This window comes from Ornithorhynchus anatinus, chromosome 6 (genome assembly GCF_004115215.2).
Source record: "Ornithorhynchus anatinus isolate Pmale09 chromosome 6, mOrnAna1.pri.v4, whole genome shotgun sequence".
NCBI lineage: Eukaryota > Metazoa > Chordata > Mammalia > Monotremata > Ornithorhynchidae > Ornithorhynchus > Ornithorhynchus anatinus.
The window spans coordinates 844,521-868,445 of NC_041733.1; the positions used below are offsets into that span (position 1 = coordinate 844,521).

The 23,925-nt window shown below is 52.2% G+C and overlaps 1 protein-coding gene across 1 annotated transcript; it reads left to right on the top strand.

The window, feature by feature from the left end:
* Nucleotides 1-2,412: 2,412 nt before the first annotated feature.
* On the top strand, nucleotides 2,413-15,152 carry LPAR4 (lysophosphatidic acid receptor 4). Its single transcript, XM_029067099.2, has 2 exons — nucleotides 2,413-2,637; nucleotides 12,298-15,152. Exon 2 carries the CDS (start codon nucleotides 12,396-12,398, stop codon nucleotides 13,443-13,445), a length of 1,050 nt encoding a protein of 349 aa, XP_028922932.1. The 5' UTR covers nucleotides 2,413-2,637; nucleotides 12,298-12,395; the 3' UTR covers nucleotides 13,446-15,152.
* Nucleotides 15,153-23,925: the final 8,773 nt, after the last annotated feature.

Sequence of the window (23,925 nt, forward strand, 5' to 3'; positions counted from 1 at the left end):
AAATGAATAAACCTGCACATTAACAATACTAAAGAGAGCAGCACCGGTGGAGCTGTCCTGGGGTTAATAATAATAATAATGTTGGTATTTGTTAAGCGCTTACTATGTGCAGAGCACTGTTCTAAGCACGAGAAGCAGCGTGGCACAGTGGAAAGAGCACGGGCTTTGGAGTCAGGGCTCATGAGTTCGAATCTCAGCTCTGCCACTTGTCAGCTGTGTGACTGTGGGCAAGTCACTTAACTTCTCTGTGCCTCAGTTCCCTCATCTGTAAAATGGGGATGAAGACTGTGAGTCCCACGTGGGACAACCTGATTCCCCTGTGTCTACCCCAGCGCTTAGAACAGTGCTCTGCACATAGTAAGCGCTTAACAAATACCAACATTATTATTATTATTATTACAGGGTCATCGGGTTGTCCCACGTGAGGCTCACAGTTAATCCCTATTTTCCAGATGAGGTAACTGAGGCACAGAGAAGTTTAGTGACTTGCCCACAGACACACAGCTGACAAGTGGCAGAGCCAGAATTCGAATCCATGACCTCTGACTCCCAAGCCAGGGCTCTTTCCACTGAGCCACGCTGGGTTCAAACACACAGTGGCCAGTACAGTGTTCTGCAGTTGGTAAGCACTCAGTGAATACCACTGATTGAGTGAGTGGGGGCGAAGAGCGCCGTGAGAGGATATCTTTCCAGCTGGCACACAGTGCCCACAGAAACACGGTTGGCAGCTCGCCTGATCCCTGACATAACAATAATAATAGCAGCACTTGTTAAGCGCTTCCTGTTTGCCAGGCACTGTACTAAGCACTGAGGTGTATACAAGCAAATTGAGTTGGACACAGTTTCCTGTCCCACGTGGGGCTCACAGTCTCAATCCCTATTGATCCCCATATGGAGGCAGCATGGTGTAGTGGTTAGAGCAAAGGCCTGGGAGTCAGAAGGTCATGGGTTCCAATTCCGGTTCCACCACTTGTCTGCTGTGGGGCCTTGGAGAAGTAACTTAACTTCGTTCCTCAGTTACCTCATCTGCAAAATGGGGATTGAGACTGTAAGCCCATATACGGGACAGGGACTGTGTCCAACCTGATTTGATTGTATCCACCCCAGTGGTCAGTACAGTGACTGGCACAGAGTAGGCACTTAATAAATACCACTATTATTATTTTACAGATGAGATATCTGAGGCTCGAAGAAGCGAAGTGACTTGCCTAAGGACCCTGCGGAATTAACTTTTACCTACCCTGGGGTTTAGAACAGTGCCTGGCAACCGCGACCTTGTAGATTAGGGCTCAGGCCTGGAAGTCGGAAGGACCTGGGTTCTAATCCCGGCAGACAAATGGCAGAGTGGGGATTAGAACCCCTGACCTTCTGACTCCCAGGCCCGGGCTTTATCCACTAGCCCACGCTGCTTCCCACTGAGGTGATCCTGGCTCAGACACCGACGGTAAAGAGGGGAGAGGCAGGCAGGACCTTTGCCGGGGCATGGGAGAGTGGGGGACGGTCTTTGCAGCAGTGGTGAAGGTTTGCGCTGAACCGTCCACACTCTCCAGCCCCGTCGGTGTAGGTCCAAGCGCTTAAAACAGTGCTCTGCGCAGAGTAAGCGCTCAATAAATGCATAAATAAATAAGTGGAAAGAGCACGGGTTTGGGAGTTCATTCAATAGTATTTATTGAGCGCTTACTCTGTGCAGAGCACTTTACTAAGCGCTTGGAATGAACAAGTCGGCAACAGATAGAGACAATCCCTGCCGTTTGACGAGCTTACAGTTACGGGAGTTCATTCATTTAATAGTATTTATTGAGTGCTTACTATGTGCAGAGCACTGTACTAAGAGCTTGGAATAAACAAGTCGGCAACAGACAGAGACAATCCCTGCCGTTTGACGGGCTTACAGTTACGGGAGTTAGAGGTCATGGGTTCGACTCTGGGCTCTGCCACTTGTCAGCTGTGCGACCGTGGGCCAGTCACTTAACTTCTCTGTGCCTCAGTTCCCTCATCTGTAAAATGGGGATTAAGACGGTGAGCCCCACGTGGGACTATGTGATGACCCTGGATCTCCCCCAGCGCCTAGAACAGTGCTCGGCACATAGTAAGCGCTTGACAAATACCAACATCATTAATAAATTCGATTGGATGAATGTCCGTAAGGAGCCACGGGCTAGCCGGGATTCCAGTTTTCCCTCTGTCCACCCCCCGGACTCCAGGGTCCCCCCCGCAGGGCAAGCCGCGTTGTGGGGGGCGGGGGAGGGGGCGCTCCGGGAAGGGAAAGGGGGTCGGACTCTTGTCCGGAGGAGGAGGGGACGGGGCGGGGCCCGGGAGTCAGTCCCCCAATGGGGAGCATCCCTTCCCAAGCCCCCGCCCCGGGACCCCTCCCCACCCCCATCCCCCCAGCCGAGAGGGACGCGGGGGCTTCCTCGGGTCCCGTTTTCTGCGGGCTTCGTTCGCGGGAGGCCGGGCTGGGCCTGGCCGGGGTCGGAGGTCACCCATCCCTGCCCACTTTGGGGAGGGGAGCTCCCTCTCGCTGTTCCTCGCCGAGATGGAGAGACCGAGGCCGCCCCGGGGTCCGTTGTCCACCCCACTGCCGCCCAGCTAAGTGCTCGCTCCGGTTGGTCATCCGTCCGTCCGTCCGTCCGTCCGGTGAGTCTGTCCGGCCGGCTGCGGGACGCGCGGGAAACAGGAGGGAGGCGGGTGCGGCCCGGCCGCCCCTTCCAGCTCTGGTCAGTGGAGCCGGACGGTCCGGATGGTCCCAGGCTGGGCCGGCCCCGAACAACGGACGGGCCGGGGCCGGTCCTCGCGGGCTGCCGGCGGGCCCGGGCCAGGCCGGACCTCCCACCGGTCCCCCGGGGCGAAGGAGGGCAGCGGAGGGCAGGGCAGGAGGACGGATGCAAGATGGAACCTGGGGCCGGCTAAGATCGGAGGCCGGGCCGAGAGGGGAGGAGGAGGAGGAGGAAGGGAAGGAGGAAGAAAGAGAAGGAGGAAAAAAAAGAAGGCAAGGAGGGAGAAAGCGTTGGGAGAGAAGGAAGAGGGGGAGGAAAAAAAGAGGAAGACAAGGAGGGATAAAAAGGAAGAAGAGAAGGACAAGAGAGGAAGAAGAGGAGGAGGAGGAGGAGGAGGAGGGAAAGAGAAAAGCGGAGGAGGGAAAGAGGAAAAAGAGGAGGAGGGAAAGAGGAAAAAAGAGAAGGAGGGAAAGAGGAAGAAGAGAAGGAGGAGGAAGAGGAGAAGGAAGAGAAGGAGGAGGAGGGAAAGAAGAAAAACAAGAGGGGGAGGAAGAGAAGGAGGAGGAGGGGGGAAAGAGAAAGAAGAGGAGGAGGGAAAAGAGGAAAAAGAAGAGGACGAGAAAGAGTAGGAAGAAAAGAGGAAGATTCTAGCCTAGGCTGAGTCAGATGCTGAGTTGAAAGGACATAACTCCTGCCTCCCGCCCCTGGCTGCCCTGAGCACTAGAAGCTGCAGGGAGCAGGGCCCCGCCTGTCCATCTGTGTCCATCCAGGCCAGGGTCCATCTCCTGGAGCTCTGGGATGGAAGAGACCAATGGACAGGCAGAGGGGGAGGTCGGGCCCTCGCTCCCCTCACTCCCCCTCTGCTTTGGCTCCTCTCTCCCTATAACAGCAGCAGCACCAGGGCAACCCTGGCCGGCCATCCCAGAAACACTCTACCGCCGCGACGTTGCAAGTCTTTTCTCTTTCATTGCAGGCGGCCGGAAAACCCCTTCACAGCCAACTTCATTATTTTTCCTCTTACTTGACACAGAACTGCCGTCTTACAAGGGCACATAAAGGCCCCTGAGAAAATCACACCCCCTTCAGGAAGCCTTCCCAGAATGATTCCCAACCCAGACTCGTCCCGGTCCAGCACCCATCCTTAGCTCAAACATGTCTTCTATCCGGGCTCGGTACTTTGTCAAGATACATGATATAGGATACACATTACACATATTATATAACATACACATATCTAAAAATTTGAACCTCTGTATAGTCAGTTACTTATCCAGCGGTTCCACTCTGAAACCCTCGTGCCATCGCCCGTTCTGCCCCACTCTTCCTCCAGTTCTCCCTGCCTACACATCATGTGAGTCTGCCCATCTCTCCTCATCAACCTGAAACCCCTGAGGGCAGAGAGCTGGCATCTTGCTGCATCTTTTGCCAGGTGCTCAATATAAAGTCCTGGGTGAAAGCTGTCCATCAGATTAGAGGGGCTGGGGGCTGGGCTCACAAGTTAGTGTGGGGATGCAGCATCCCTTCAACCCTTTACACAGCGGAAGTAGAAATGAAACACAGGTTAGTGTCCCAGACCTGCCTCCTCGAAGACTCCGGTAGAGTTGGGGATTCGGCTCCAGAGCCTGGAACCTGCCGCCTCCCTTGGACACGGCCACACCCTATCGCGGGGGGAGGAGCCGGTCAAGTGGGATCTGGGCAGGGTCTCAGAGATGTGACTGGATCTCCCTCTCCAGAGCCCCTCACTGACTGATCATCCATCAGTTAACCAATTATTGGGCATCTGTCCAGGCAAGGCCCCAAACTGAAGGCACAATAAATGGAATAATAATAATTGTAGTATTTGTCAAGCCCTCATTATGTGCCAAGCACTGTATTAAGCACTGGGGTACATACAAGATAATCAGCTCCCACATAGAGCTCACAGTCTAAGTAGGAGGGAGAACAGGTACTGAATCCCAATTTTGCAGATGGGGGAACTGAGACACAGAGAAGTTAAGTGACTTGCCCAAGGTCACAGAGCAGGTATGTGGCAGAGCAGGAATTAGAACCCAGGTCCTCTAACTCCTGGGCCCGTATTCTTTCCACTAGACCACCTTGTTTCACGAAGACACAGTCCTGCCTTCAGGGAGCTGACGGCCATCTAGCTCGGGCAAATCAGGGCTGATTTGGAACCAGGATGTGCCACTGACCTCTTCTCTGTAATTCTAGCAAAACTCTGTAATTCTGGGGTTGACATGAGTGCTTGCTGAGGGTAGAGCACCATACCAAGCATTTGGGAGTGCAGAGACACGTCTTCTGCTGACACAGGCCTTCCGGGCCGGCCTGATGACCTTTGGCAATTAGGGAGCAAAGCGTCAGTCGAAGGCTGGCATGAAGACTGCCCAGCCCAGCCTCTCACCATACTGCTGCTGCCTCCACCAGCACAGTCGGTGCAAGTCAGAGGAGAGGCTGAGGGAAGAATCAGCTAAGAGTTCATCCCTTGGGGCAATTCAAGGCCAGGGTCACCTGGCAGGTAGCAGGACATGGTCCAACCCACCCCCTGCCCCACCCAAGAACCACAGATGCAGGTCTTATAGAAGCACTAAGCACGTACTGGTCACTACTGTTGCCGAAGCCACAGGCCTTCCTGTGCCCAGATCGGGAAAAACACTGAGAATGGAGTAAGATCATCAGAAGCCAGGAAACCTGTCCCTGCCCCCTGGATCAGTGCTATGGTCTGCCCAACCGAGGAGGAATGGAGGGCTGGTCCTCCTGGACACCCACCATCAGAGCTAGGGATGGATCTGCTGAAGGATGCTGATTGACTCAGGAGCAGGACAGATGGCCAGCCTGCGGTGCCTCTTGTCACCCCCCACCCTGACCTCTCCATCCCAAGCTCCTATCCCCAGTGCCATGCCAGGCTTTCGGGTCATTCCTGGAAGGAGAGGAATCGCCAAACCCCACTTGTCAGAGTGGGCCACCCCAGGTCAATTAATTATGTGAATTATCATACGCTTACTATGTGCAAGGAACTGTACTGAGGACTGGGGTGGATAAAAGCAATTCGCGTTGGACACAGTTCCTGTCTTATTTGGAGCTCACAGTCTCAATCCCCATTTTACGCATGACATAATTGAGGCCCAGAGAAGTGAAGTGACATGCAAAAGGTCACAAAACGGACAAGTGGCAGAGTCAGGATTAGAACCCATGATCTTCTGACTCCCAGGCCATCTCTGGAGGCCCTGGTGAGGTGGTCATTTGTAGTGAGGTGGGCCAGTTGGAGAGACTGGGGAAGCCCTCAGCACACTCGGTGGGCAAACACAAGGATCTCTCACCTGTTTCAGCAGGTTGTACCTGATGCGCTGTTTGTCTTCATGCTCTAAAAACACACTTCCTCCAAAGGGTCAGAGCAGCTGGGGGATGTTTTTGTTATGGCACTAGGGCCAGCTGGGAGCAAGTCGGAGCGCCGGACAGAATTCCAGGGATGGAATGTCCAGGCAGGATGACTTGACCCCAGTTCTACTCTACCCCAAGAGCCCCCTTGCCAGCCCTTTAATGCATCCTGTTCATCAGGCATCTGCTGTGTGCAAGACGATGCACCAGGCCCCTGGGAGAGTGCAGTCAACTTAGTAGACATGATCGCTGCCTTCAAGAAGCTTGCAATCTACCAGGGAAGGCGGATACAACAATGTTACAGATAGACCGTTATCATTGAGTATAATACATGTGTGTAAAATCTAAGGCCTTCAGGGAGACTTTAGTGTTTAGTTGGATGAGTAGGGCAGAGGTGACAGTTGGGAGAGTCAAAGTGGAAAGATGAGAGATGACTCAGGGGAGGCTCCTGGAGGAGATGTGAGCTCAGATGGGGTTTGAAGAGGGGTAGCGTGGTAATCTACCGGATGTGAAGGAGGAGGAAGTTCCTGACAAGATGGAATTCATCTGGCGAGATGGAATGAAGGAGCAAGAGGTTAGAAGCAGTCAAGATGGGAATGAAGCATAATGAGTAGGTTAGCTTGATAGTGCCCCCCCCCCCCCCACCAGGGAAATCAATCACTGGCATTTATTGAACACTTCTTATAGGCAGAGCCCTGTACTAGGCATTTGGGAGAGTACAGCATGATCCCTATCATCAAGAAGCTTTCAATTTAGCAGCAAAGATAGACATTAAAAAGAATTATAGTTAGAGTAGCAGTATAAGAGTACATATAGCTATAGATATAAATACTGTGGGGGCAGGGGAGAGTGAGTACCTAATTGTTTAGACCCAAGTGCATAGGTGAAACAATACAGAGGGAGAACTGGGAGGAGGAATGAGAGATTAGTCCATAGAAGTGTAAAACTCAATCCTTTCCCTCAGAGCCCTCCAGCTGGACCTAAGCCTCCAGGGGTCCATTCATTCATTCATTCATTCAATAGTATTTATTGAGCGCTTACTATGTGCAGAGCACTGTACTAAGCGCTTGGAATGTACAAATCGGTAACAGATAGAGACAGTCCCTGCCCTTTGATGAGCTTACGGTCTAATAGAGGGAGACAGACAGACAAGAACAATAGAATCAAGGGGATGGACATCTCGTTAAAACAATAGCAAATAAATAGAATCAAGGTGATGTACATCTCATTAACAAAATAGGGTAATGAAAACATGTACAGTTGAGCGGACGAGTACAGTGCTGAGGGGATGGGAAGGGAGAGGGGGAGGACAAGAGAGGAAGTGACCACAGAGCCCTTTCTGACTGCCACGATACATGCTCCGGGGTCTCTCCAGAGCCCGTGGTTTCAGGGAACCCTGTGGGGTATGGCAGGGGAAAAGGGGCTTTCCTCCCCACCGCCCATAACTCTCCCCCACACCAGCACATGCCTTGAAAGAGGATTAACCTCTGACGCCCAGAGAGGGCGGGCTGAGCAGATGACAGAGGGGGTGGACGGCACAGCAGGCGGCAGTTGGCTTTAGCACAGTTCTCCATTGAGTTTGGGGAAAGTTCTGCACTAGGGGTTCAGGAGCTTCTGGGGAAAGCTGCAGGACCCAGAGAATCTGCGGTAGGCTGATCCCCGACTCCAGCTCAAGAACCGCTACATCCCCCTCCTGCGTCTCCGTGGATATGGGCGCTCTTTCCGACACATGGGACTCAGCAGATGGAGACTGGGCACTGACACTGGACCCAAAGACACCACACCAGACCATCCCTGTGGTGTACAGTTGGGCAGGGGGTAGACCATCTGGACCCAAGCCTGTCCCCATGGTGTGGAATTGGACAGGGAGCAGACAAGGTGGACACTGAACTGTCTTCTCAGTGTAAACCTGGAAGGCTCCAATGTCCACTCCCTGCTGGGCCAGCAGTGCCTGATTTCACCACTCTCCTGGCCCAGCTGGGAGAGTCAGGGCCAGCCTGCAGCACGTCACAATTGATTCCATGTGTGTAGGCCAAAGTTAAAGATTCAGTTTAGGTCACAGACTCCTAACACCTCCCCTCCCCCAACCCCATTTCCTGCTTACTGTTGATGATCCCTTCCCCCCCCCCAATACCTCAAACCTCACACCTGAAAGAAGTTAACGGTGAGTCAGACAGGCAGGGTGGGGACCTGGGGGAGGCAGAAGGAACAGGAGAATCCAGATGGATCTGCTCCCTTCTTTGTGCACATGCCTTGGGCACCCTGTGTTAGCCATGGGGTCATCACCAAGCTACACAGATTTTCTGCCCTCCATGACCAGCCAGAACTTCACTAGGATGGCTGTTTGCCGGCTTCTCCCCCATGCGGATAGTCCAGTGTCTGGCTGGGCCTCTCCCTGGCTAGCCCAAATATTCATTCATTCACTCATTCAATTGTATCTATTAAGCACTTATTGTGAGCAGAGCACTGTACTCAGTGCTTGGAATGTACAATTTGGCAACAGTTAGAGACAATCCATGCCCAACAGCGGGCTAAGAGTCTACAAGGGGGAGAGAGCAAAACAAACAGGCATCAGGACCATCAAAATAGATAGAATCATAGATATATATACACAACATTAATAAAATAAAGTAATTAATATATACCAATATACACAATAGTAATAATAATGTTGGCATTTGTTAAGCGCTATGTGCAAAGCACTGTTCTAAATGCTGGGGGATACAAGGTGATCAGGTTGTCACACGTGGGGCTCAGTTTTAATCCCCATTTTACAGATGAGGTAACTGAGGCACAGAGAAGTTAATTGACTTGCCCAAAGTCACACAGCTGGCAAGCGGCAGAGCTGGGATTAGAACCCATGACCTCTGTCTCCCAAGCCCAGGCTCTTTCCACTGAGCCAGGGAAGGGGTTAGAGCAGAGGGAGGGAATAGGAGCAATGGGGAGGGGAGGAGGGGCAGAGGGAAAGAGAGGGCTCAGTCTGGGAAGGCCTCCTGGAGGAGGTGAACTCTCAGTAGGGCTTTGAAGAGGGGAAGAGAGTTAGTTTGGCAGATGTGAGGAGGGAGGCCATTCCAGGTAAGTGGTAGGATGTGGGCCAGAGGTCGATGGCGGAAGAGGGGACAACGAGGCACAGTGAGGAGGTCAGCAGCAGAGGAGCAGAGTGTATGGGCTGAGCTGTAGAAGGAGAGATGGGAGGTGAGATAGGAGGGGGCAAGGTGATGGAGAGCTTTGAAGCCAATAGTGAGGAGTTTTGCTTCGTGCGAAGGTTGACAGGCAACCATTGAAGGTTTTTGAGGAGGGGAGTGACATGCCCAGAGCATTTCTGTAAAAAGATAATCCGGGTAGCAGAGTGAAGTATAGACTGAAGCGGAGAGACACAGGAGGATGGGAGATCAGAAAGGAGGCTGATGCAATAATCCAATCGGGATATTATGAGAGATTGTACCAACAAGGTAGCAGTTTGGATGGAGAGGAAAGGGCGGATCTTGGCAATGTTGTGAAGGTGAGACCGGCAGGTTTTCGTGACGGATTGGATGTGTGGGGTGAATGAGAGAGCAGAGTTAAGGATGACAGCAAGGTTGCGGGCTTGTGAGACGGGAAGGATGGTAGTTCCGTCCACTGCGACAGGAAGGTCAGGGAGAGGACAAGGTTTGAGAGGGAAGATAAGGAGCTCTGGAAATGGCACTGGACATCTTTGTGTCTGGTGCTTTTTCCATCAGCGCCAGCCTCCCTCCACCTCAACTCCAGCCTCTGACCCCATGGCTCAGATGAGGCGTCTGCTTTCACAGGGACCGGGGGGTGGGTGCACGAGTAACTTTGGAATGGTGTGTGGTCATTCAGGGGTTCCCCGGGAGTCCAGCTTTCTGAGAGGTTAAGGTTAGGACTGCTAGGATGCAGCAAAGACCCCAGAGGACCAGCATGGCCTCTGCAAGTAGGCAGGATTCGGGCAGAGACTGTGGGGGATCAGCCTTGAGTGAAAGCCAATGCCCTCTGCTCCTTTGGCATCACCTTGCCTGTCCCTTGCTCAACTCGGGAACCAGGAGCCAGTTCCAGGCCAGGGTAGATGGCATGGCCTGACATGGGTGTGGGGGGAGGAGGGTGGTGCCATTCTAGTGTTGGTCCTGTACCCGGACCAGCCTCAGCCTCATGAGTTCTGTACAGCCAGGATGTGCCCAGCATCAGGCCCAGGCCCTGGCCCCTTTCACTGGCTTCCCTATGGGCCCCTGGGTCCAAGATCTCTTGCATTCCAAAGAAAAGTGGGCAGGACCCCAAGCTTCACCCATTCAGAGGCAAATGAATGCCCAGCTGGCAGGCCTGGCAAGGGACATGGCCAATGCAGGAGGCTCCCAAATGCCTGGGCCACAGAGCTAGGATTGGGGAGGTTTTGTGTTTTTTTCTAATGGTAATCGTTAAGAGTTTACTATGTACCAGACATTGTTTTAAGTGCTGCAGTGGGTAAGAGGTAATCATGTTAGATTCAGTCCCTGTCTTACATGAGGCTCAGAGTCTTCCTTCCCATTTTACACATGAGGTAGCTGAGGCACAGTTACAGGAAACTGTGTAAAGGTTTCCAGTGATCATACAAAGCCATTTAATGAGGTATTAGGTGCAGAGCAGTATACTCTGCTCTTGGGCAAATACAATGTACCTGAATGCAGCAGTGTACTTTGCTACATAATCTTACAGTCTGCCATTTTCTCATTTTGAAAGTCTCCCCCATTAGACTTTAAGCTCTTTACGAGCAAGAACTGTGTCTACCACCTCCATTGTACTGTTTTCCTATGCACTCAGTTCAGTGCTCTGCAGACAGGATGTGCTCAATAAATACCCTTGATTTATTACAACACAAAGTTGGTAGACACCATGCCTGCCTTCAAGGAGCTGATAAACTATTGGGGGAGAGATAGAGGAAGGACAAGGGAGGGTTTATCAGGGGAGGGTAAGTCAGAGAAGACTTCCTGGAAAAGATATTATAGTAGGGTTTTGAAGATGGGTAGAGGTATGGTTTGTCAGATATGAAGGGAAGGGAGTTCCAGGCCAGAAGGAGGTTATGGGCAAAGGGTTGGCAGTGAGAAAGACGAGATAGAGGCCATAGTATTAGCAGTATGCATTAAGAACTTACTGGGTGCAGAATACTGTACTTTAAGTGCTGGAAAAGAGTACACAGCTGGGAATTTGACATAGACCCTGTTCCTTGAGGGGTTCACAATCTATGAGGTACAGTGAGTGGGCTGACATTGGGGAGCCAAATGTGTGGATTGGATTGAAGTAGGAAATCAGTAAGGTAAGAGGAAGGAGAGAACTGATTGAATGCGTTATAGGGGATGGTAAGGAATTTCTGTTTGATGTGGAGGTTGATGGGTAAACACACTGGAGGTTCTTGAGGAGTTGCGGGGATGTGGACTGAACTTTTTTTTATAAAAATGATCTAAGATTAAGAGAGAAGGGTGGACTGGAGTGGGGAAAGACAGGAGGCAGGAAAGTGAGCGAGGAGGCTGATACAGTAGTCAAGAGGTGGGATAGGATTAGTGCATGGATCGACTTGGTAGTCATTCGGATGGAGAGGAGAGGGTGGATCGTTCAGCTACTGTGCAGATACCACCAACAGGATTTGGTGACAGACCGAATAGGTGGGGTTGGCTTTCTGGAGGCAGTGGTGGCAATTTGCAGGGGCTGGTGGGGAGACAGGCTACCTGGGCTCAGAGTGCACATGGCCATTTTAGACAGAGCCTAGAAGTGGATCCTTAGTTCAGATTGTATGAAAACCATCTCGGCAAGTGCCACCAGCTGCCTCCTCCGACCTCCTCCCCATCTTCCCACAGTCCCCTTCTTCCCCACTGTCCCTTCCCCCTCCTGGAGCAACCCCTCATCCTTCTCTGTGGGCACTTGTCATATTGGCCTGGAGTCATGAGGAATCTCTCTGACCAGGCGTTCCTGTCTGGGCCTCTGCCCAATGGGGAGAATTGCAGTGCACGGATCCAGGTGGCCACCTGGCAGGGTTTCCCAGGATGTATCCCTGCACTCTGTGGGGAGCAGGCCCCTTCTGGACCCCCATTACATGGTACTGCTGGGGAGAGCAGGGACCACCTGGCCCAGGATGACAAGAGGGGAAATGGGGGCATCACAGGGGTATTGCATGGACTGGCTCAGGGCGGGAGGGCCAGCGTCGAGCTGTGTGTAACCCTGACAGTCTGTCCATCCCCCTCAGGAGGCCAAGCGCCCGGCCGCCACAGTACCCGCATCTGGTCTATGGAGACCACGGCCCGGGGGCGCTCCCAGGGCCCCCCCAGCTGAGCCCAGGCGGGCATGGGCACCCTGGGCAGCAACCAGACCTGTGTCACCGACGACTCCTTCAAGTACCCCCTGAATGGGGTGGTGTACAGTGTGGTCTTTGTCCTGGGTCTCGTCACCAACTGCGCCTCGCTCTTCGTCTTCTGCCGCCGCATGAGTGCCCGCAGCGAGGCCACCATCTTCATGACCAACCTGGCCATGTCCGACCTGCTCTTCGTCTGCACGCTGCCTTTCAAGATCTTCTACAACCTGAACCGCCACTGGCCTTTCGGCGACCCGCTGTGCAAGGTGTCGGGCACGGTCTTCCTGACCAACATCTACGGCAGCATGCTCTTCCTCACCTGCATCAGCGTAGACCGCTTCCTAGCCATTGGCCATCCCTTCCGTTCCCGCACCCTGCGCACACGCCGGAACTGCGCCCTGGTATGCGTGGCCGTATGGGTCCTGGTTCTCGGTGGCGGCATCTCCGCCTCTTTCTTCTCCACAACTAACGTCTCCAACGCCACCACCACCTGCTTCGAAGGCTTCTCCCAGCTCACCTGGAAAACCTACCTAGCCAAGATCACCATCTTCATCGAGGTGGTCGGCTTCCTCATCCCACTGCTGCTCAACCTGACCTGCGCCTCACTGGTGCTGCGGACTCTGCGCAAGCCGGCCACCCTGGCCCAGATCGGCACCAACAAGGAGAAGGTCCTCAAGATGATCGCCGTGCATGTGGCCGTCTTCGTGGTCTGCTTCGTGCCCTACAACTCCACCCTCTTCCTGTATGCTCTGGTGCGCTCCCGGGCTGTCACGAGCTGCACGCTTGAGCGCTTTGCCAGGACCATGTATCCCATCACTCTCTGCGTCGCCACCCTCAACTGCTGCTTCGACCCCTTCATCTACTACTTCACCTCTGAGGCCTTCCAGAAGGCCTTGGCCGTCCACCCGCCCATCCGGCTGGTGACCCTCTTCCGGGGTGGTGCTCCGCTCTCGACCAAGGCCGTCCTGCCCGCCCTGGCCGAGGACCTGAGCGACCCGCCTGGGACCGATGGCAGGGAGCTGATGTCCGAATCCCGCTTGTAACAGTGTTTCCTGGGCCTCCCAGTTTGGAGAGGGTATCTCCCACAGCCCCTGGGGAGGGTGGATAAGTGAAACCCTCCATGCCCATGGACACGGTCGTTCTGGGACGTAGTGCCTCCTGCCGGGTAGCCGAGGGCCCAGGGGCTCTGATTCCCCTCCTCCTCCAGTCAGTATTATTGACTGATCGGCTGCTGAGTGCAGAGTGCTGAACTAAGCATCTGGGAGAGGGGAGCTTTTGCCCTCAAGGAGCTTACCGTCTGATCAATCCAATCAACAGTACTTTCTGGGTGCCAGTGTGCCCAAAGCACTGTATTGAGAGATTGGAAGAGCTTGACAGAAGTGGAAGACAAGATCCCTGCCTTCCAGGAGCTTACTGTCTCATAAATCAGTAGTACTGATCCAGCACCTGCTGGGAGCAGAGCACTGTACTAAGCACTTGGGAGACCACAGTAGAGTTATTAGACACACTTCCTACCCTCGAGGAACTTCTAGTCCAGCTGAAGAGATAGATACTGAAATAGGTTATAGATTGGAGCTCTCCAAGAGGAAGGGTATGATTTGGGATGCTAAGTTAGTGATGATATTTAGTCAGCCCAACTAGGGTAGACACAATAGAAAGAACACTGGACTCAGGCCATACACACACACACAAACATCCCTCACTGAATGGGGAGGGTGGAAGGGGTCTTCTCTCCATAAGGAAGGGAGGAAACAGGTCCAGAGAGGGCAGGTTACTGACTCAAGGTCACACAGCAGGCCAGGGGCAGAGTAGAGACTAGAACCCAGTCTCTCAGCCCTCAACCTCTGGCTTTGTCCTCTGAACCCCACCATATGAGCACACACACACATATTTGAATAGATAGAGAGAGCCCAAAGCCACTAAGGGTCAGCTTAGCCAATCTGAGTCATTGGTGGTTGGGGCCCTACTCGGAGGCTCCTCACGATTTTATCTTGAAATACATTTAACCTCCTAATACTCCATTAACCCTCACGGTGGCTCAGCCACGCGCCCTGAAGCCCCAGAGCCCTCCAATTGGAGCTCTGCCATATACTGTCCTTGAGCAATTTTCTAATCGCCTTTCTGGGGGACGGTTGCCCCGGCAACGATCAGCATCTTCTCACTGGAGGGACCTCATGCCCCCTCCCCTCCCCCCCTACTTCCAAGAAGAGGCACAATCGCTGTCGGATTGGCCCTAGACAACCCCCATACATCAGATTACCCTGTGTCCCCTGCAGCACACGCTAAATTTGGAAATGTTTCCATTTCCTGGTTACCCCTGGGAGCTGCTTATTTTGCCACTAACTTATGATCTTTTTTTACATTTCTTATAGATTTCTGTAATTATATGTTATATCTACGAGCTCTAGGTGCAGCTCTGCAATTTTATCACGCAAGGCATTCGGTTTCAAATACTTTAGCCTTCTAGAAGATGAGTCAACCAAGTGTAAACTCAGTTAACAGCGGTTCATGGGATTCCTCTGCTCAGCTGGGGACTAAATCGTTTCCGTTGTTTTCCTGGAGTGAGGAAAGAATTCAGAGTTTAAGTGGGTAATGAATATCTTCCCCAATTACAAGGGACTCGATTATTGCTAGTCAAATTGGGATCCTAATTCTCATTGGGAAAGTGACTACCCTTTAGCTCTACTTTTGAAGCGGACTTGGATTTAAAGTGCTCATTCAGTGGAATAAAATACGTTTGGATTACCATATGGTTCGAAGTTGGAGACATTCATTCTAATCTAATGGGTTCTAATCCCCACTCTGCCACTTGCCTGCTGGGACACCTGGGGCAAGTCACTCAACTTCTCTGTGCCTCACTTACCTCATCTGTAAAATGGGGATTCAGATTGCAAGCCCTGTGTAGGACAGGGACTGTGTTCAACCCAATCAGCTTGGGCCTACCCCAGCGTTTAGTACAGTCCCTGGTAAATAGTAAATACTTAAATACCATTTAAAAAAATGCTTTCCTCTTGGAACAACCCCAAAAGGCATATACATGCCCTGATTACAGCAAAGGTGGGGATACACGAATCAAAGCACATATCATTTACTGAGCAGTATGCCTAGGGCTGGGGAGAGTACTACAGTATTTTTAAAACCAATCCCTGCCCTCACATATCTTAAGGTCAAGCTGCAGAAAGTCATTAGGATAATTGATCTCCTGGAAGAAAATGGAAGGGCGAGATGTGGGGCTTTCATTCACTCAGTCGTATTTATCGAGCACTTACTGTGTGCAGAGCAGGTCCCCCTTCAACAGTCCAAACTGACCCGAGCAGGGGGGGGCTCCAGCCGACGCCTCCCCCGCCGCAGATCTGTCCAAACTGTCGGACAACCACCCTCCCCACCCTGGCACTTCGGGCTCAGAGACAGGGGAAAGCCTTGTTTGCAGGGAGGCCAGTGGCAGCAGCATCTGTCTATTGCTCTCACAACACGAGTAGCCCTTGTCCTGCCTACTACAGTCCAGCCTACAGAGAGGACGGCCCCCTGGTAGCCAGCCAGGGGATGGACTCGGACTCACTCTCACTTCAGTAATAATATTAATAATTATGGTACTTGTTAAATAATAATAATAATAATTATGGTATTTGTTAAGCGCTATGTGCAGAGCACTGTTCTAAGCCCTGGGGTAGATACAGGGTAATCAGATTGTCCCTCGTGGGGCTCATATTTTTTAATCCCCATTTTTACAAATGAAGTAACTGAGGCACAGAGAAGTTAAGTGACTTGCCCAAGGTCACACAGCAGACAAGTGGCGGAGCCGTCATCTCCCTTCTCTATTTCTCCAACCCAGCCCGCACATTCCGCTCTTCCGGTGCCATTAACCTTCGCACTGGGCCTTGTTCATGCCTGTCCCGCAGCTGACCCCGGCCCACGTCCTACCTCTGGCCTGGACCGCCCTCCCTTCTCAAATCCTCCAAACAATCACTCTTCCCGCCCTTCTAAGCCCTACTGAAAGTTATTAATAATAATAATATTAATAATATTAATGTTGGTATTTGTTAAGCGCTTACTCTGTGCCGAGCACTGTTCTAAGCGCTGGGGTAGATACAGGGTAATCAGGTTGTCCCACGTGAGGCTCACAGTTAATCCCCATTTTACAGATGAGGTAACTGAGTCACAGAGAAGTTAAGTGACTTGCCCACAGTCACACAGCTGACAAGTGGCAGAGCTGGGATTCGAACTCATGACCTCTGACTCCCAAGCCTGTGCTCTTTCCACTGAGCCACGCTGCTTCTCACCTCCTCCAAGAGGCCTTCCCAGACTAAGCCCTCTTTTCCTCAGCTCCCCCCCACTCCGCGTTGCCCCGACTCACTCCCTTTGCTCTACCCCCTTACCCCCGCCCCACAGCACGTGTGTATATGTGTACCTATCTATAATTCTATTTATTTATATTGATGCCTGTTTACTTGCTTCCATGTCTGTCTCCCCCCTTCTAGACTGTAAACCCGGTGTGGGCAGGGACTGTCTCTCTACTTACTATGTGCCAGGCACTGTCCTAAATGCTGGGGTGGATACAAGCAAATCGGGTTGGACTCAGTCCCTGTCCCATGTGGGGCTCACAGTGTCAATCCCCCTTTTCCAGCTGAAGGAACTGAGGCACAGAGTAGTAAAGTGACTTGCCCAAGGTCACACAGCAGACAAGCGGCAAAGGTGGGATTAGAACCCACGTTCCTATTCTCTTTTCTCCCTCTCCATCCCCCCCAACCCCCATGCTCCCCAGGGGCGATGACGGGAAGGTGTAGGCTGGGGCCTCGGGTTTTTCGAAGAGGACCCCGGGCTGCGGGAAACCCCGACCATCCCCCTCCTGTCATGCAGCTCCATTCGTTCATTCAATAGTATTTATTGAGCACTAACTATGTGCAGAGCACTGGACTAAGGGCTTGGAATGTACAATTTGGCAACAGATAGGGCCAATCCCTGCCCAATAACGGGCTCCCATACCGCAAAGCAAAACAGAACAAAACAACATCATCAAGATAAATTGAATCATGCAGATATACACCTCATTAACAAAATTAATAAGGTAATAATATATACAAATATGCACAGTGCGGAGTGACCCCTCGCCTGACCCTAGGGGTCCTCCAGGGCCCGGTATCCCGATCACCCCTTTGCCCCCAGAGCAGCATCAGCTGTGTCCTCCGAGGGGTCCGCAGGCCTTGGGGAAGGGGCAGGTCCCAAGGAGGGAAGGGAGGAGAGGGGGGAAAAGGTCATTCATTCAATAGTATTTATTGAGCGCTTACTATGTGGAGAGCACTGTATTAAGCACTTGGGATGTACAATTCGGCAACGGATAGAGACAATCCCTGCCCAATGACGGGTTTACAGTCTAATCGGGGGAGACAGACGGACAAAAATAAGACAACATAATCACGATAAATAGAATCAAGGGGACACCTCATTAACAAAATAAATGGGGTGATAAAAACATATCCAAATGAACACAGTGCAGCGGGGAGGAGAAGGGAGAGGAGGAGGCGCAGAGGGTAAGGGGAGGAAAGGGGGCTTAGCTGAGGGGAGGGGAAGGGGGGAAGGGGGAGGAAGCAGAGGGCAGAGGAGGAGCAGAGAGGGAGCAGAGGGAAAAGGGGAAGCTCAGTCTGGGAAGGCCTCTCAGAGGAGGTGAGCTCTCAGTAGGGCTTTGAAGAGGGGAAGAGAGTTAGTGTGGCATACCCTCCCATGTGTGGGGAGGGCCCCGGGGCTGCCCGCCCGGAGCTCTCGAGGAGAGACCACACTGGGGGCGGGGCAGACGGGGGCTCCCGAGCGGTAAACCCGCTGACCAGAGCCCCAAAACCACACTGTCCACATTCACACTCCACTCGCACCTCGAGGGAGGGGCTGCTGCGAACCTGTGGGGCAGACACAGCCCACAGATCTCCCCCCCCCCAAGAATTATTATTATTATGGTATTAGTTGAGCACTATGTGCCAAGCATTGTTTCAAGCGCCGGCGTAGATACAAGGTAATCAGGTTGTCCCACGTGGGGCTCACAGTCTTCAACCCCATTTTACAGATGAGGTAACAAGCACAGATAAGTAACTTGCCCAACGTCACAAAGAGCAGACTAATGGCAGAGCTAGGATTAGAACCCATGACCTTCTGACTCCCAGGCCTATGATCTATCTGCCTCACCATGTGCATTTGTTACTTTATGTGCTGTCAAGTACTCTTCTAAATCTTAGGGAGGATACAAGTTAATCAGTTTGGACACCGTTCCTTTCTCACATGGGGCTCACAGTAAACGGAGGAGGGAGAACAGGTATTGTATCCCCATTTTATAGTGAGGAAACTGAGGCACAGACAAGTTAAGTGACTTGCCCAAGGTCACACAGCAAGCAACTGGCAGGGCCAAGGTTTGAACCCCAGTTTCCTGACTCCCAGGCCTGTACTTTTCCCACTAGGCCTGGATAATAATAATAATAATGGTATTTATTAAGCACTTACTACATGCCAGGCACTGTTCTAAGCACTGGGAGTGGATACAAACAAATCAGGTTGGACACAGTCCCTGTCCGATATGGGACTCACAGTCTCAAACTCCATTTTACAGATAAGGCAACTGAGGCCCAGAAAAGTGAAATGTCTTGCCCAAGTTTACCCAGCAGACAAGTGGCGGGGCTGGGATTAGAACCCATGGCCTCATGACTCCCAGGCCCGTGTTCGATTTTATTACACCATGGTGAGTCTCCTGCCTCACCCCACAAGCTTTCTGAAATGCCACCTGCTCCAGGTGCCTTCCCTGATCCACCCCCACCTTCCTGTTCCTGACATCAGCTACCTGAGCATTTGTGCTTATTAAGGGGCTTGTTTACTCCATCTTAATGTTACCACAGCACTAAATAGGAATGGGAATGAGCACTGAGGAAGTGTTGGTCAGGATGAAGTGGTCTCTCTGCTTCAAGTCTGCTTAAGCACAGAATGCAGTACATCGCACGCAGTCAGCTCTCAGTAAATACCACTGATGCTCCTCCCCGAAAAAGTCTAATGTTGTAATCTAGTGGGTCCCTACTAAGAATCCCTCTAGACTGGGAGCTCATTGTGGCAGGGAATATCACTGTTTAGTGTTGTAGCGTACTTTCCCAAGCGTTTAGTATAGTGCTCTGCACACAGTAAGCGCTCAATAACTACGACTGAAAGAAGAATCATTCTAATGATCCATTTGAGCCCAGTCTCCATCTCCTGAGGCAGAGGGGTTAACTCTGACCCTAGCCCCCACCCCCAACCCCCAAGGCGCAACACGACCTGCGACCTGATTACCTCCTTAAAAACTAGCTTCCCGGCGCCTCCTAAGACTTCTGGCATCTCCTTGTCCCCCACCCCAACCTAGGGAAGAGTAGGGAGTTCCTAAATCAGACTGTGCCATGACTCCACCTCTTCACACACTCCGATTACCTCTGGGGGGAAGAAAAGGGGGTGGTTCCGAGGCCCCACAGAGAGAAGCCCACCTTCCTAAAAACCAGCTTCACCCCAACAGGCAGAAGGGGAGAACCCCAGAATCACACCTACCTTTGCTGCTGGATAAATCCGTACTGTGCCGGAGGAGCGAACCTACCGCAAGCAGAGAGTGAGAGAAATAGGGTTGGGCCGGGCAGGACCGGCCGGTCCACGCCTCTTCCTCCGCAGCTGGATTCATTAGCCCCATGGGCGACCTGCCAGCAGGTAACTTCCCTCTCCCCACTCCCGGAGGCCCTTCTGTTGAAATGTTAAACACCTGGTGCCTGCAGCGCTCCACCACCCAACCCGCAGCTTCCCAGACCTTTCCCCTTTATCCTGCAAAATAATAATAATCATGGTATTTGTTAAGCGCTTACCATGTGCAAAGCGCTGTTCTAAGCGCTGGGGTTGATACAAGGTAATGAGGTTGTCCCACGAGGGGCTCACAGTCTTAATCCCCATTTTACAGATGAGGTAACTGAGGCACAGAGAATTTAAGTGACTTGCCCAAAGTCACACAGCTGACAAGTGGCAGAGCTGGAATTAAAACCCATGACCTCTGACTTCCAAACCCGTGCACTTTTCACTAAGCCATGCTGCTTCTCATCATTGGCTTTTGGGTTGCAAAACTCAACCCTTCCCTCTCCTAGTCTCCTATGTGTGGAGCACTGTACTGGTCGCCTATTATGGGCAGAGTACTGTGTTGCAGGCTTATTGGGTAGTAATAATAATTGCGGAATTCATTAAGCACTTACTAGGTAACAGGCACTGTACTAAACGCTGGGGTGGACATAAGCAAAACGGATTGGACACAATCCCTGTCCCACATGGAGCTCACAGTCCTAATCCCCATTTTACAGGTGAGGCAACTGAAGCACAGAGAAGTGCTGTTCCTTGCCCAAGGTCACACAGCAGATAAATGGCAGAGGCAGCATTAGAACCCAGGTCTTTCTGACTCCCAGGCAGGTGCTCTGTCCACTAGGGTCTTTCTGACTCCCAGGCAGGTGCTCTGTCCACTAGGCCACGCTGCTTCTCAAGGACAGTAACAACAAGCAGCAGAAGAAGAAAAGGACCCACTGATGTTTCAATCTCATGGGGCAACATCAGGACAACCACAGACCATCTTCATGGCCACTGGCCACAGAAAGGCACCTAACGTCACACGTGTCACAGTGCCACGGGGTGATATATAATAGTGCCACTATTTGTGCAAGCCCGTCACCTTTGCATGTTTCTCCAGGGGGACCTCTGATTCTCCCCCTCCAGAGCCCCCAAGAACGCAGGGCCTCAGAATGAGAAGCGGAGGCAGAGGGTGGCTGAACGCTGACAATAAAAACACGGGACATAAAGTCACCCCCTGCCAAATCTGTACAGGACAGGGACAGACCAGGTGAACGCTGGACCGACCTCACCTGTCGAAGAAGATGATGGCTGGCATATGGACAGAATGGAGGACAGAGCAGTACAGCATCCTGAGCTGGGGTGGGATGGGAGGAGAATATGGAAAGAGTGTGCTGAGATGGAGTAGGAACAGAAAGTAAGATTGGGTAGAGGGAAACAGTAAGTTGAAGTGAGGTGGAGGGAGCGAACTGGGGTCGAGAAGGAGAAGGGAGTGCAGAGATCAGAGAGAGCAGGCTGATGGGGAGACTGGAAATCATGAGAGTTGACTGAGTTGAGACTCTCCACTCTCTTCTTCTGCTAAACTTCAGGCGTCCAGGACGGACGAGGGCCAGGGCTGTGGCTGAATGGGAGTTGGAGGAAATGGAACATTCCTGATTGGAGAGGGAAGGCTGAGGGAGGAGAAGAGGGAAGAAGGAGCTGAAAAAGAGCGGGGGAGGGGAGGAGGAGGGAAGGAAGGAGAAATGTCAGAGAAGAGCAGAGGGCAATAGGAACTGCAGGCCTATCTCTTGGCTATGGAGGTCGCCGTGCTGGCTGTCTTGCCCACCTCTGTCGCCCGCCCTCCTGGCCCCTCAACCCTCCCCCTCCCCCCCCCACCACAGCCTCCCCAGGAGGCAGGAGTTGAATACAAAAACATCTGTGACTTCAGGGCCACGGAGACCAGAAACTGCTGGACATAAGGGGGAAAAAGTCTTGGCCCGAGGTCGGCCCTGCCCCCACCCCCTTTCCCTGTCCCTTCCAATCCTTCCCCCGTTTCCTGTCTCCCCGTCCCAGCCCCCAGCGAGGTTGGATGTGGCCGGAAACCCGGCCTTCCCGGCAGCGGCTTGGGGGTCGGCAGCAAGCCGGGAGTGCAGCTGGTGGGACACGGGCCTTGGAGTTCTCCAGCTGCCCAAGGAGAAGCCCTGGGCCCATCCATCACCGCTTCCCCACCCAGGGAGGAAAAAAACACTGACCAGCTCATTCACTCATTCAGTTGTATTTATTGAGCTATTACTGTGTACAGAGCACTGTACTGAGCCCTTGGGAGAGTACAATATAACAATGAACAGACACATTCCCTGCCCACAAGGAGCTTATAGTCTAGAGGGGGAGTTAGACATTTATGGAAGTAAATTACAGATATATACATAAGTACTGTGGGGTTGGGAGGAGGGGTTGAATGAAGGGAGCAAATCAGGGTGATGGAGAAGGAAGTGGGAGAAGAGGAAAGGAGGAGAGAAGGCCTCTTGGAGGAGATGTACCTTCAGTGAGGCTTTGAATAATAATAATAATGTTGGTATTTGTTAAGCGCTTACTATGTGCCAAGCACTGTTCTAAGCACTGGGGTAGATACAGGGTAATCAGGTTGTCCCACGTGAGGCTCACAGTTAATCCCCATTTTACAGATGAGGTCACTGAGGCACAGAGAAGTTGAGTGACTTGCCCAAGGTCACACAGCTGACAAGTGGCAGAGCCGGGATTTAAGGCGGGGAAAGTCATTGCCTGTCAGATTTGAGAAGGGAGGGTGTTCGAGGCCAGAGGTAAGAAAGAAGGGAGCCCATCCCAGGGGGCCATCTGGTCAGACCCGGGTCCAATCCTCTAATTTTGGCTCTTGTTCATTCATTGGTTCTCACTGCAGGGGGATTGGGGCAGACTCTCCTGAAACACAAAGGCCCTTGGACTAATGGGAACCCCCTCCAGACCTTCCCCACCTCCCCACGTTCACATCCCTATCCTTCCTCTTTAAGGAAAGCAGCACGGTGTAAGTGAATAAAGCATGGGCCTGGGAGTCAGGAGGTCATGGGTTCTAATCCCAGCTCCATCACTTGTCTGCTGTGTGACTTTGGGCAATTCACTTCACTTCTCTGTGCCTCTGTTCCCTCATCTGTAAAATGGGTGTTAAGACTGTGAGCCCTCTCTGGGACAGGGACTATGTCCAACCCAATTTGCTTGTATCCACCCCAGCGCTTAGTACAGTGTCTGGCACATAGTAAGCGCTTAACAAATACCATAATTATTATGATTATTATTAATCCATTGGCCCATTTCTTTGGTTGTCTCTGCCTTCTCCCCTCTCCCGTTTACCCTTCATGAGCTATGGGAGAGTCATTCATGGAGAGGGTCTGCCCCTCTAGAAAACTGTAAACTTTGCAAGGTCAGGGACTACATGGTTTTATTGTTTCTGCCTGCTTTCCAAGGACAAGTACAGCATTCTGCACTCCCTACGCACCCAGTGTAATGCTTTGCACACAATAGGTGCGTAGTTTGACTCTGCCAACACATTAGGCACCAGGTACAGTGCTCTAATCCCATTAGGTGCACATAAGACAAAAGAGGCTGATGTCCCATGAGGGGATATTGTGCTCTGGTGGATGGGGTCACCCTGGCAGACCTGGGGTCTGGTGAGGAGGGGCCATTTTGGGAAGGGGCAGTGGGAGAAGAAGTCTGCTATGCCCCTCCTTGTGTCCACCACCTCCGAGAAAGCACATTCCTTCTGGAAATGAGGAATGACCAGGAAAGGGAAACAGGGATGGCAATTGTGTCCGGATTCCCTGCAGAAGGATAAAGTGAGTCCCTGGGCTATTCGAATTTCCTCCAGGGCTTGGCGGCGCTGTGCGAATTTAGAAACCGAAGTTTCTGCTCCCAGAACCGGGTCCTGTTTGCAGTGCGTCA